We start from the raw sequence: 14,332 nt of genomic DNA, 5'->3' as shown, positions 1-14,332 counted from the left end.
AGATTATACTTCAGTTAGTATATACTATATAGTTTATAGTATACGCCATTTACGAATCCTAAAAATCAGTCACGTGAACAAAATGTCACACTTTCCCGATAAATGTCTCTGCTTACTTTATTATATAAAATGTCTCCTTTTCATCACAACGAATCAGAATTTAAATATTGTCATGTACTGCACATAACTGGCAGTATTACCACTTTTAGTAAGGGAAAAATAAATTTTTTATTTAGCGGTGTTTTGCACCATCAAAAAAATCGAAAAATCACCAATCAAGGACAATTCAAAGTTTACAACATTGAACAGATATAAAGTAGTAGTACCCTTATACTAGAGAAGTTGGAGATACCATATACTACTATAATTCATCATCCAATCCTTGTTTTTACCATCCCCCTCCCCCTCCATTAGTTTTTTTTCGCTCCCCTTGTTTTGTTATAGCATCCATCTATAGATATACAACTGTCAACAGATAACAGTTATATTTCATCATAACAAATAGATATACTTCAATTCATTTCTTTTCCTTGCTTCCGCAATTGCATAGACATAATATCATCATCCTCATCATATACAATGCTCAGATCACATATATTAAGAAACTCTAGACGTTTAATATCATCATCTACTAGAAGATTGGCTGAAGTTGAAGTCACCATTGATGGTAAGAAAGTTTCCATTGAAGCTGGTTCTTCTATTATCCAAGCTGCCGATTTAGCTGGTGTTACAATCCCTCGTTATTGTTATCATGAAAAATTGGCTATTGCCGGTAATTGTAGAATGTGTTTAGTTGATGTGGAAAGAATGCCAAAATTAATTGCTTCATGTGCTATGCCTGTTCAAAATGGTATGGTTGTTCATACTGATTCAGAAAGAATTAAAAAAGCCAGAGAAGGTGTTACTGAAATGTTATTAGAAAATCATCCTTTAGATTGTCCAGTTTGTGATCAAGGTGGTGAATGTGATTTACAAGAACAATCTCAAAGATATGGTTCTGATCGTGGTAGATTTAAAGAATTAGTTGGTAAAAGAGCAGTTGAAAATAAAGCTATTGGTCCATTAGTTAAAACTTCAATGAATAGATGTATTCATTGTACAAGATGTGTTAGATTCATGAATGATGTTGCTGGTGCTCCAGAATTTGGTACTTCCGGTAGAGGTAATGATATGCAAATCGGTACTTATATAGAAAGAAATATTAATTCAGAAATGTCAGGTAATATTATTGATTTATGTCCAGTTGGTGCTTTAACTTCAAAACCTTATGCTTTCAGAGCTAGACCATGGGAATTAAAGAGAACTGAAACTATTGATGTTTTAGATGCTGTTGGTTCTAATATTAGAGTTGATGCTAGAGGTATAGAAGTTATGAGAGTTTTACCAAGATTAAATGATGAAGTTAACGAAGAATGGATTTCTGATAAAACCAGATTTGCTTGTGATGGTTTAAAAACTCAAAGATTAACTACTCCATTAATTAGAAATGGTGATAAATTTGAAATTGCCACTTGGGATGAAGCTTTATCAACCATTGCTTCTGCTTATAACAAGATTCAACCAAAAGATAATGAATTTAAAGCTATTGCTGGTGCTTTAACTGATGCGGAATCGTTAGTGTCATTAAAAGATTTAGTTAATAAATTAGGTTCCGAAAATGTTACTACTGATGTAAAACTAGCCACTGAAGCTCATGGTGTTGATGTTAGATCTAATTATATTTTCAATTCAACCATTGATGGTATTGAAGATGCTGATCAAATCTTATTAATCGGTACTAATCCAAGACATGAAGCTGCTGTTTTAAATACTAGAATTAGAAAAGTTTGGTTAAGACAAAACTTGGATATTTATTCCGTTGGTCAAGAATTTGAATCTACTTTCAATTTGAAACATTTAGGTCTTGATGCTAAAGCTTTACAAACTGCTCTTTCTGGTGAAGTTGGTAAGAAATTAGCTGGCGCCGCTAAACCATTAATTATTGTTGGTTCTGGTATTGCTGATTCTGCTGATGCTCAAGCTATTTATAAATTAGTTGGTGAATTCGCTGCTAAGAATGCTAATTTCAATGCTGAAGAATGGAATGGAGTTAATTTATTACATAGAGAAGCTTCCAGAGTTGCTGCTTTAGATATTGGTTTCCAAACCTTATCATCTGAAGTTGCTAATACCAAAGCTAAATTCATTTATTTATTAGGAGCTGATGAAATTCATAATAAAGATATTCCAAAAGATGCATTTGTTGTTTATCAAGGTCATCATGGTGATTTAGGTGCTTCATTTGCTGATGTTATATTACCAGGTTCAGCATATACTGAAAAATCAGGTACTTATGTTAATACTGAAGGTAGAACTCAAGTAACTCGTGCTGCTACCAATGCACCAGGTTCAGCTCGTGAAGATTGGAAAATCATTAGAGCTTTATCAGAATATTTAAATACCACTTTACCATATGATGATATTGTTGCTGTCAGACAAAGATTAGGAGAAATTGCTCCTCATTTCGTAAGACATGAAGTTATAGAAACTGTTTCAAGTGATATAGTTAAAGTTGGATTATCAGGATTATCAGCCTTTAATAAATCAAGTAAGATTTCGGGAACTCCATTAAAGAATCCAATTGATAACTTTTATTTCACTGATGTTATTTCAAGATCTTCTCCAACCATGGCTAAATGTATAGGATCATTTGGGGCTAAAATAGATAAAATAACTGACGCTAAACCACAAATAGATTTTTAGATAGCCCTAAACTAAACAGACTAAACTAGAAAAAGTCACAAAAATATAACCCAATTTGCATACAATATCATTGTCATCATCATCATCATCATTATTATCATTTATCATGTTTTTTTATATTTGTTTCCTTATATTTTATGATAATTTGTCATATGAAATATAAGTGAAACAGTCATATATATTCTCCATTTTCATTCTTATTCTTCTTATTCTTCTTTTAATTTTACATAGTTATATACAATCAAATAAAAGTATAAAAAAAGTTATAATCAAATATCAGCTGTAGTTATCTATCTATCTATCTATTCCAACGTCTCTTCTCCCCGCGGATTGACAAAATTTCGGTAATTTCCATCATCACTTTATATACAGGAAAATGACAGAGAAGATGATAATTTTGCGACTTAAAATTAATTATATAAACACAGTTAATATATGCAAAATAGTTCGATAAGTAGTTTAATTTAATAAATGTATTGTCTATTTATCTATTTACAGAAGGGAAATGTGATAGAGAAGTATGAGTCAACTTATAAACCATTGTATCGATGTTTTCATTATCAAATTGAATTCTTTTCTTGAGTCTACTAATGTGTCTTCCTTTCTTACGATTACCGGCATTACCTCGTAGGTAGGCTTGATACAGACGACCAAAATCCAATATCCTCATTGATTTGGTGTCTGTATCATAAAGAAAGTTTGAAGAATGAATGTCTCCATGACTCACACCGAGTAAATGAAGACAATCAATAACAGTTTTCAATTGCAGTTCAATTTCCGAACTCCAGGTTAACTTTTCTAGTACCAAACCTTTACAGTATTCCATTTTTATGAAAAATCCAGACATTGAATTTATAGTCTTAATATCCAAATGGGTCACCAGATTTTTGTTTGTCATGAACCCAATTGAGTAACATCTTGGTTTATATTCAAAATCTTCGTTCAAATATAGATGCATAAGACTTTCCCGGATAAAGCATTTAAAACAATACTTTAACCGATCTTCAAATGAAACTATGTTACTGGTTGCATCCACCTGACAAAGGATTGGATCAAAAATCTTGTATATTTTATCATCTCCATCCTTAATAACAATCGAAAAGTTCTTTTGCGGTGACCCACCACTGATTATGGTATAATCTTGAATTGATGTAATATCGATTGACTCATACTGCATTGTGTTAATAATGATATAGAAATTCTTAAGTGAAATTCGAATACCTAATTCTGAAAGAATTCTCTCCTCTGCATCATGAATAGCTTTCAAATTATCAACTGAAGAACTGTCAAACTTAGTATCCACTTGCATATCTTCGTGTTCATTACTAATTTCATCCCTGGGGCTTTCAACGCTATAATCTTGAATTAAATCACTTATAGTTACCATTTCTGTATCACTGTAACTCACAACATCATCATCAGTATCATCGTCACTATCAATGTTCGAATCATTGTCCAGAGTGTTATCAGATTGTATACTTCTTGGCAGAGTCAACAAATCCCGTCTACTGATTATTATATCAACACCTTGTGGTACATTTGAAAGCAATTCACGGAACAGATTTAAGATTTTATATCTATCTATCCACATTTGTAATTTTTGAGTATCTGCTATCTTCAACGACTTAAAATAATTGTCTATCATTTGTTTTTCGACTTTTTTTGAATATTTCAAAACAACCATAGCAATGAAAATGGGCATTGAAATCTTCTCCAGCTTGGAATCAAATGGTATTATTTTACATGGTATACCATGAAGGTTGGAAATATCATAGGAGGGTAATGGGTAATCATCAACAATAAATCCGAGACAAAACTCGCCGTCTGATATGAAAAATGTATTCGTATAACAAAGGAGTGATTGGTTAAACGCTTGCAGAAACAATTCTACAAATTGACTGCTTCCTTTATTGTTTTTCCTTCTAGAAAAGTCAAAAGAATCATACATTTGCTTAACCTTTTCTTTTTTAACTTCTAACGGAATTTCAACTTCATTATTTATGGAAATTATAATATCTGGTACTGCTCTGTCAACAATTCCTAGCTCTTCTGAAGTAAATTTCTTAGTTTCTTGATGATCAAATTTGAGATTGTGGCTAGCAAACAATGTCCCAGCCAAGTCTAACAACGACATTAATTCCATTTCGATATGTACCTCCTTTGTCTTTTTAATATATATTTTTGGTATACCTGAAGTAAATATATAAGGAGCCGAGCCAGGTGTAATATTTAAAAGATCCAAGTTAGCTTCTATAAAGCTGGAAATTTCTGAATCGGATTGAGGATAAAAGAATCCGTATGTTCTGAAGAATGAGTTATTTCCTGAATATCTTTGAAAAGTGTCATTAAAGTCTATTCTTCTACTGGATCGAGGATCAGATTCAATGGAAGAGTTCGTAGACATATGGCTTGATTTGCTTTTTCTAACTCGAATAATGATTCCCCATGGAATAGTAAGAGTTTTCATGTGTAAAGTGTAACGTTTAAAGTTAAGTGCTTTTTGCCTAAGAATATCATCCCTAAATTCATACCTCAAATCTTTCTCCATAATACTGTTATAAAAGTCTTCACCGAGTTTCATAACCATAACATCCTCCTTATTAAGATCTTGGTAAACAAAATGCAGGTTGCAAGCTTTGTAAATGAATATAAGTATTTGTTTGAAGTTGTCAATAAATTGTTTCTCCCAAGGGATTATAATCTTCTTAATGTCATTTAGAATTGGTGTATTTTCGTTAATATCAATATCCTTTAGAATATTTTCTAACTTTGATAAACCTTCAAAATAAACTTTGGAAATTTCACGATCATTTAAAACATCAAACAAATTGATATCTTTATCACGATTCCTTTTATAAAATACAATAAATCGACGGCAGCTAAGCAAATAAAGGATGGCAGTCATTAGCAAAAATAGAATTGATTATTCTTGATAGTATATTGTGATAGAACTGAGATGTTGGAAAACAATTCTCTTTATTCAAAAAAGCCATTTATAAATAATTCACAGGAATATTTTTTCGCAACTTATTCCGTATCTCTAAATTAGGAAACTTGAAACATAAATGGGCATAACAAGAACTGTCGTTATAGTTACTATTTCATGTGTGAGTTTTAGAAATTAACTGCCATTAAATACACCATATAGACTACATCGAATTATTCTTATTCAATTAGTTCTGATTTGTGATGTTTAATTGATTGTACAATTCTTAATTGTTTTGTCGCAAATAAAAATTGGAAGAAATTATAAATGGTAGCACTGAAAATATATAAAGAGAGCCAAATACGGAATAAAGACTCTATTTTTTATAGTTATAAGGTAATAATTCATAGATACGATTTAATTTTAAAATGAAAATACTGATAATTTCTTGATTATTTAAGGGTTTTTTATTGTTACTCGAAGCACCAAATAATCAATGGAATTTTGAAAGCTTTTACAGACCACAACCAGTTGATGAAAAAGATAAAGCAAAACAAACCTTTGAACCAGAAAAGAAACCCCAGGATAATTTAGCAAATACAAAAGATTCACCTGGACAACAGCATGTAATAAATGCTGATGGTCTCACTATGGAAGAATTATCTCAGATATTAGCGGAATATTTGAAGGTAGGCGGTGTTATAAATCCCGATATACCAATTGATATAAATGAAATTGTTAAAGATTTTCATGATAAAGGCAAGCAAACTCAGCAAGACGTGGAGATAAAAGAGGAATCTGTCGATGAGTCTATGGAGCAACAAATCGACAAAGTAGGAGATATAATAGAGGAAAATGGTGAATTAGATTTGTCTGATGTCCAGTTCGAAGACTCTAGCGATCCACTGACCGAAGACGACTCTAACTCAGAGAAGCCTCAAGTTGATTCAGATACAGATATATATAATAATAATCCCAAACAACAAGTTTTGCAACATGATGAGTTATAAGTTGAAACATTAATCCACATCAGGTTTCAAATAAGTCAAATTTTATTAAGTCTGTTGCTAGCTGAGAAGGATTTAAGGTTGATATAATAATAGTTAATCAGTTGATGGGACCATTATTATACATTCTAAAATAGCTAGTTACGAATTTAATAAATCTATTATATATTTATTTATCTAAGAGAAGGAAAATATGATCGAGGACCATGAGTCAATTTAAGTATCATTGACTCAGTATTTTGCTGATCAAATTCAATTCTTTTCTCGAGTTCACTAATGGATGTTCCTTTCTTTTCATATCCAGCATTACCTCTGAGGTAAGCTTGATACAGGCGACCAAAATCCAATATCATCATTGAATTGGTGCCTGTATCATAAAGGAAATTTGAAGAATGCACATCTCCATGACTAACACCGAGGCCGTGGAGAGTGTCTATAACATTCCACAATTCTTTTTTAACACTATCATTGAAGTTGATACGCAGAAGTATCTGTCCTTCTGAAAGGCTCATTTTGATAAAAAATCCTGACATTGAATTAACACTTTCAGTATCCGAACAGGTCTCTCTCTCTTTGTTAATCAAAAATCCAATTGAGTAGCATCTGGGTTTATACATAAATGAATCGTTTAGATAGACATGAGTTAAAGCATCCCTGACGAATGCTTTAAATGTGAATGCCATTTGATCTTGAAACGAAACACTGCTGCCAGATGAATCAATTTGACAAAGAACTGGATCAAAAATCTTGTAGATTTTATCATCTCCAGTCTTAATAACAATAGAATAGTTCTTCTGTGGAGACTCACCACTAATTATTGTATAGCTGCCAATGGAACTTATGTCCAATGTTTCCATATCCATATTATTTTTAAGTATGTAAAAAGATTTGAGCGATACGTTAATGTTTAACTTTTTCAATACTTCTTTTTCAACTTTTTTAATATCTTTTAGTTCCAGATCTTGAAATCTAACAGAATAATTATCATTCATTTCGTCGTCATTAATTTCATCTTCCATATCACCTTCGATATCTTCAAGTTCATTATCAATCTCTTCTTCTCCGCCTTGAATATACTCACTTATGGTATGAATATCTATTTCATCATCAACACTAGAGTCTGTTGCACTAGAAACCTGATCTGTTGCACTTGAAACTTGACTGTGATCACGCTGATCACTTATTGCCAGAGTCCGTAAGTTACCACGGCGGATATCCACGGTAATACTTTCCGGTACCTTTAAGATCAAGTCATTGAATGAATATAACATGTCGTATCTATCCTTCCATAATTGTGATTTTTGATCTTCGGTAAAATTCAACGATTCAACAAAATTAAGGACCTTTGATTCCTCAACTATTTTTGAGTACTTTAAAATAACCATTATAATAAATACGGGCACTGAAACTCTCTCCAGTTCGGAATCAAAAACTATAATTTGACATGGAGTTTTGTATAATTTTGAAACATTATATGATATAAAATCATAATCTTCAAAAATTATAGCTATAGCAAAATTACCATCAGTAATAAAGGATATATTTGAACAACACAGAAGAGATTGTAAAAGAGATTGCAGGAAAACGTTAATGAATTCCCTGGATCCCAAATTGGTTTTAGACTTGGAAATCTCAAAAGCTTGGAATATCTCTTTAATTTGATTTCTTTTCACTTCAATTGGAACCACTAAATTTTTCATATAAATTAAAATATCTGGTCTAGATTTATATTTCGTCCCCTTTAAATGTTGAGTTTTCTGATTATCATAGCTAATGTTATTAGATTTAAATAGTTGTATTGAGTTAGTCAAAAGTAGAGATATTTGTTTCTCTACTTTATCCTCCGTTTTTTCAGAAGCAACTATTGTCAGAACATCAGAAATCTTAATTGAACCAACATCATCTGGTACAATGTTTAGTAAATCCAAGTTTTCTTTGACAAAGCTAGAGTATGGTTGGGAATCTAACTGAGGAAAAAAATATCCATTTTCATCAAAAAATGTGTTTTTTACATTATAACCTTCAGCTGTATTATTAAAATCTAGTCTCTCACTCATACTTGAGTTTGTTAATGAAATTGGACTGAATGGAGAATTAGTTTTCGTCTCAATGCTTTTAATTTCCCACTTCACAGTAAGATATTTCATAGACAACGTATACTTTTTAAAGTTTTTTAAGTTCACCCTTTCATTATAATCTTCAATCGTTTGAAAAACTCCTATGATTTCTTCATATAAATCACTAACATATGTAACAATGGTAACATCATCAGAAGTAAAATCCAGGAAAAAGAAATGCAGATTACACGCCTTATATAGGGTTATAAGTATTTGCCTGGCGGGGTATTGGAGAGGCATGAACCGATTTAAGAGAAACTTAACTTCTTTTGAAAATTCTGAATTATCGTTAATGTTGAACTCTTTTAAAATATACTCTAATTTTGATAACCCTTCAAAATAACTTTGTGATACAGCTGCGTCGCTTGAAACTTTGAACAAATTTATCTTCTTATCATGATTCTTTTTAAAGAATTCTATGAACTTATCACAATTGATAAGTTCAAAGAAGGAAGACATTAAAGTGAATGTGAAATAATATGTTGGCAATGGTATGTCTCTGATGAATTCTTCCTATGTTGATAGACTGTAACTCTCCTTATTCTTTTGGTTTTGGTTTTGGTTTAGCATGAAATATATTTTTTTTTCACTACATTAGGAAACTTTAAACATAACAATAAAAGGGCTGCAATCATAGGTTTAATACTAAGTTATCCATATAATTGTCAAACTGACCACACATTCTAATTATTGACTTATTGTCTTTTGATTCTTTTAGACTTTCCCTCTTGTTATTTAATAATTTGTACAATTTTTAAATATTTTGCCGCAAATAAAAATTAGGAAAATATAATATAAATGGTAGCACTGCAAACATAACTACAAAAATTAAAAATAGAGCTTACAGTCAATAAAAAGATCTATATTTTTAAATTTATTAAGTGATATTTCATACATATGATTTAATATTACGAATTATGACCAATATGTATGAAAATACTGATAATGTCTTGATTATTTAAGGGCCTTTTATTATATTGTGTAGATAAGTTAGTACTGATATTTACTTTTGGTACGTGTAAACATGAGCATATAATGGAGTCGAATTTACATTGAAAAAAAATGAGCTGTTTGGTGTATAGTTAACCAACTCTGTTGATGCTCAAGCTACTTATAAATTAGTTGGTGAATTCGCTGCTAAGAATGCTAATTATCTATCTCTGTGTATATCTATCTATTCCATCGTCTCTCCTCCCCGCGGATTGACAAAATTTCGGTAATTTCCATCATCATTCTATATACAGGAAAATGACAGAGAAGATGATAATTTTGCGACTTAAAATTAATTAGAGATATAAACACAGTTAATTAATTAGCTAATTTAAATTAGATTAGACTAGATCCTTAATTAGAGATATTCAATTGTTTGATAGTGTATTTACATAGTATAGAGTCAATTCAGAAGTTTATACAATGAAATAGAAGTATAGTGAAGAGAGGTTAAAGTATCATATTGTCTATTCAATTGCAATTACGAGTCATATTATCCTAGAGGGAAAACACACATCGTCCTTCACTTCATTTGTTATCATACAAGCTAGTGTATATCAATGCTGCTGCTGGTAAAGCAAGAGGAAGAAAATACTGATTTCGCTCTGAAATGGAGACAGAATAGAGCGTGTGCAAGATGCAGACGATTGAAAATGAAATGTTCATATGATGATCCTCTGCATGCATCTTGTAAACGATGTTTTACTATTGGAGTGGAATGCTCTTTTGATAATGATCCAACAGCAAAGTTTGCTAAGAAGAAAAGAAGAAAAGTAATGGATGAAAGTTCAACCATCTTAAATTCATTGATTCAAGAATCTCAAACATCATTAAATAAATTACCGTTTGATTTATCTGATTTTCCAGAAGATGGTTTACAAACATTATTAAATAACTATAAAGCCATCATTTCAAAAGTATCAGAGGCTATGCCGCATACAAACATTAAGAAATCAACATCAACCACTTCATCTACATCATCATCTACCACTATTTCTACCTCATCTGGCTCCAATACATACCCATTCATCTTATTCCAGAAGAATCTCATTAAAGAATTAATCGAATATTATCAATATTTCACTATAGAAGAAGCAAGAACTAGATTTGATTTCTTTATCTATCATATGCTACCTTATTACCCTGCTGTGGGATTATCGAAAAACTTTAAGGATTTCGATAATTTATACGAAAATTATCCTTTACTATTAACAGCATGCATATCAGTCACAGCTGTTAATGATAATAAATTATCTGAATCTGATAGCATATCGAACTCCAAGATCTATCAGTTATTAAATCATTATCTATACAATTTCATCGCCTACTATGTCCATGTCAAATGTGATGATTTCTCCATTGACTTAATCTATGTTTGTTTAATACTATCATCATGGTGTTTACCACCTAATAAATTAGGTCATTTCAGAAATCAATTGAATTCATTAACAGCTTTCAATATCTCCTTATGTATAGACCTAGGGGAAATATCTAAATTCAAAGATCGAAGTCATTTAAGTGATGATTCAGATGAAAGAAATAGTTTACGAGCCCTTTTAAGTGTTTATTGTTGTTGTGGATCATTAGAATTATCATTAAGAAGATTTAAATTAGTCACATGGACCAAGAATCATGATTTGGCTTCTCAATTATTAATGAAATCAGGATATGATGATTTACCAAGTTCTGAAGATAAATACTTATGTTATTTCTCCAAGATTATAGCTACTGCTCAAGAAATTTTAGAATTTGTATCACCATTAGGAGTGAATAATTCATCATTAATACCGAAGAGTTTTATTGATAATACAGAAGAAGATCAAGGAAATGAACATGCAACTTATTTATCTCCAACTCAAGTTAAATACGTTTTGAATACGTATGAACGAAAATTAGATCAGATTTTAGATGAAAGTGGATTCATGAAATCAGACTCTTCAAATCAAGAACCAAAAGAAAAATACGTCCTTTGTATAATGTATTATCAATTACTTATCATCATCTATGATAATCTCATCAGTGGATTTTTAAGTAGTCACGAGTCTCTTGATAATAAGACATCATTATTTCTGAATAATGAACTTGAGATCTGCTTGCAACATATCATTAAATTAATCAAGATTTGTGAAAGCTTGGTTGATTTCTTTGTCAAATTGAATTCAAAACAGACTGTTAACTACCCAACGGTATTATATTATAGACCAATGCATGCGTTGATATTAATGGTGAGGTTAAGATTGGTTCTAAAATCTCAAAAGTTTTTAAGTATGCATGTCAGTACACTTGAGATTAATGTGGAAGGATATTTTAATAAAGTATCTGAAATCATTATTGAGAATGAAAAGATTTATAATTCAGAAGTGTGTGTAAAGATGAAGATTATCCTTAACAAGATTGAACGGTGGATGAAAGTTTCTAATATTTATAAAGCAAGAGGAACAAATGGTGCTAGTAATGATATTAATCTAGATTTGGTGAAGTTAATCAGTATGAGTAAAGATCAGGAAATCGAAAGCTTGGATCTTCCCAAAGATTATGATGATGCCAGCAAAAGGAAAACGGCCGATGAAAGTAAACCTCAATCAAAGGGTCAAAGCCCAGTTACAGCAACTATAACTTCTGAAGTGGTAGTCAATGCCACCACCACTACTACAACTTCTTCTTCTGATCCAAGTTCCGTAGTGAATGATCCAAGTGAAACGTCAACTTTTGCATTGGAGAAGATCTTTCAAGAAATTGATGCTGATATTATGCATTATTTAAATCCATTGGAATCTGATTTTAATTATTTATCAGATCTAAATGGTGGTTCACTTAATTTATTAAATCATGGAATGGATATTTTGGAATCTCCATCCAACAATTACAATTAGGGGTATGATTAAATTAGATTATTTATTAGGGGTTATTAAATATATGTACATTAACTATACAAGATTTTCAAAATTTGAAATTCTTAACAAGATTAGATTCGGTTGAGTTTACTTCTTTATGACCATTATTATGTTCATTCTCTTGATTTTTCTTTTCTTTAGATTCTGAGCTAGATTCGCCGGGTATATCATATCCTTTTCCTAATTCGTTAAGAACAGTGAATAATGATCTCGGTTGTTCAGGAAACTGATCAGCAGAAACATTTGATTTGAAATCGGTTTTAACACCTCCAAATTCGGTGATTTCCTTTTTAGATTCATCATCTTCACTCTCCTCTTCATATTCTACTTCTTCATTATCCTCTTCATTCTCTTCGTCATCATCCACCTCTTCGTCATCATCATCTTCTTCTTCCTCAGACTCTTCATGTTCTCCAAGAGCACCCCAATTTGCTTCTTTCTCCACTGGAACATAATCCTTATCCTTATACCCTGAATTGTTATATTCAACATCAATTCCAGGAATGGTTAAATTTATATATGTAGGTGGTTTACCCATTTTCTTCATTATATCAATCCAAGGAGGAGGATTATTTAAATTATTTTCAGGCATCCCTAATGCTTTACGTAATAATGGAGATACTATACCAGGTTTTGATTTCAAAACATCTTCAGAATATTCATCATTTACTTCTCTACCTTCGAAATAAACATCACCAAACCCAAATAGTTTGGGTTTATTCTGATATTTGAAGAAGGCATCATGTAATCTTTGATAATCAATATCCAATCGTCCCATTTTAGGTTGTACTTTATCACGTTGTTGTTGCCGTATGGTTTGATCATTGGTATTTCTCATATCCATGATACCTGTATCACGAATAAATTCTGGAAGTTCAAAGGGTAATCTTTCAATCCCTCTTTTACCAGCTAAATATTCTCTTTTTGATGACCAATGACCTGGCACTGGGATTGAATTAGGTTGAGATTTTAATGCTACTAATAAATATGGATCTTCTGCATCTGCATCATACCAATCTACTATTTGTGGTCTTGCCGTAGAAGCTTTTAATAGAGCCAACGGTACTTTATTTCTGATCCTGAGTTGTCTTTTGGATAAGGGTTTGTGATGTTCATCATCTTCATCAGATGAGTCTTCAAGGGATTCTCCATCAGATCCACTATTGTAGAAGATCTCATCTTTGGTTTCTTGTTGTTTTGCATCGGGCTTGGATTCAATTTCTTTTGAGTTGAACGCATTGAATACACCCTGGAATTGTTTGAATAATTCATTATCTTTAATTATTATGTCCTCTGTATCCTTTTCTTGTTCTATTGGAGGTGGTTGAATTCCATTCTTTTCGGTATCAGTTTGAATTTCATTTTCAGTTTTCTCATTACTATTTATCTTCTTAGAATCGTTAACCTTTATTGGCTCATTATTCAACTTTCGGAGCTTTGCCTTATCTCTCCTCAAGGCATTCTTGGATCTTTTCTCTTTAGCCATCGTTAGCTATATAGTATAAATCACCAAAAGATGAGATGGATGTTGCTTCAAATATTTTATTTACAGCTCTCTCTCACTACAAAAAAAAAGAATACACAAAATTTAACGAGCCTCAAGCTATCACCATAACTAAGGCTACAACACGTCTTAATACTATCTATGAATGCAAT

General features: G+C 31.4%; 6 protein-coding genes across 6 annotated transcripts; 3 read left to right on the top strand and 3 right to left on the bottom strand. All coding sequences in view use genetic code 12, as the record gives it.

Moving 5' to 3' along the window:
• Positions 1-262: 262 nt before the first annotated feature.
• On the top strand, positions 263-3,199 carry DFJ63DRAFT_221959 (uncharacterized protein). The gene has a single exon (XM_064904192.1). The coding sequence runs from the start codon at positions 580-582 to the stop codon at positions 2,740-2,742; it is 2,163 nt and encodes a 720-aa protein (XP_064760649.1). The 5' UTR covers positions 263-579; the 3' UTR covers positions 2,743-3,199.
• A 27-nt stretch (positions 3,200-3,226) lies between these two features.
• On the bottom strand, positions 3,227-5,647 carry DFJ63DRAFT_315082 (uncharacterized protein; the record flags this gene model as incomplete). Its single annotated transcript, XM_064906484.1, has 1 exon — positions 3,227-5,647. The coding sequence occupies one exon, from the start codon at positions 5,645-5,647 to the stop codon at positions 3,227-3,229; it is 2,421 nt and encodes an 806-aa protein (XP_064760648.1).
• Positions 5,648-5,807: 160 nt separating this feature from the next.
• Positions 5,808-6,678, top strand: DFJ63DRAFT_337174 (uncharacterized protein; the record flags this gene model as incomplete). The annotated part of the gene is made up of 2 exons (XM_064908496.1): positions 5,808-5,834; positions 6,130-6,678. The coding sequence occupies 2 exons, from the start codon at positions 5,808-5,810 to the stop codon at positions 6,676-6,678; spliced, it is 576 nt and encodes a 191-aa protein (XP_064760647.1).
• A 170-nt stretch (positions 6,679-6,848) lies between these two features.
• On the bottom strand, positions 6,849-9,251 carry DFJ63DRAFT_315080 (uncharacterized protein; the record flags this gene model as incomplete). The annotated part of the gene is made up of 1 exon (XM_064906483.1): positions 6,849-9,251. One exon carries the CDS (start codon positions 9,249-9,251, stop codon positions 6,849-6,851), a length of 2,403 nt encoding a protein of 800 aa, XP_064760646.1.
• A 694-nt stretch (positions 9,252-9,945) lies between these two features.
• On the top strand, positions 9,946-12,683 carry ZCF39 (Zcf39p). The gene has a single exon (XM_064907216.1). It carries the CDS (start codon positions 10,343-10,345, stop codon positions 12,653-12,655), a length of 2,313 nt encoding a protein of 770 aa, XP_064760645.1. The 5' UTR covers positions 9,946-10,342; the 3' UTR covers positions 12,656-12,683.
• A 5-nt stretch (positions 12,684-12,688) lies between these two features.
• Positions 12,689-14,316, bottom strand: DFJ63DRAFT_222071 (U2 snRNP complex subunit). The gene has a single exon (XM_064904194.1). It carries the CDS (start codon positions 14,160-14,162, stop codon positions 12,723-12,725), a length of 1,440 nt encoding a protein of 479 aa, XP_064760644.1. The 5' UTR covers positions 14,163-14,316; the 3' UTR covers positions 12,689-12,722.
• Positions 14,317-14,332: the final 16 nt, after the last annotated feature.

Source organism: Scheffersomyces coipomensis, assembly GCF_036884675.1.
Source record: "Scheffersomyces coipomensis strain NRRL Y-17651 chromosome Unknown DFJ63scaffold_6, whole genome shotgun sequence".
Lineage (NCBI taxonomy): Eukaryota > Fungi > Ascomycota > Pichiomycetes > Serinales > Debaryomycetaceae > Scheffersomyces > Scheffersomyces coipomensis.
Note: the sequence above shows the minus strand (reverse complement) of the source record. Positions and strands in the feature narration are given on the sequence as shown.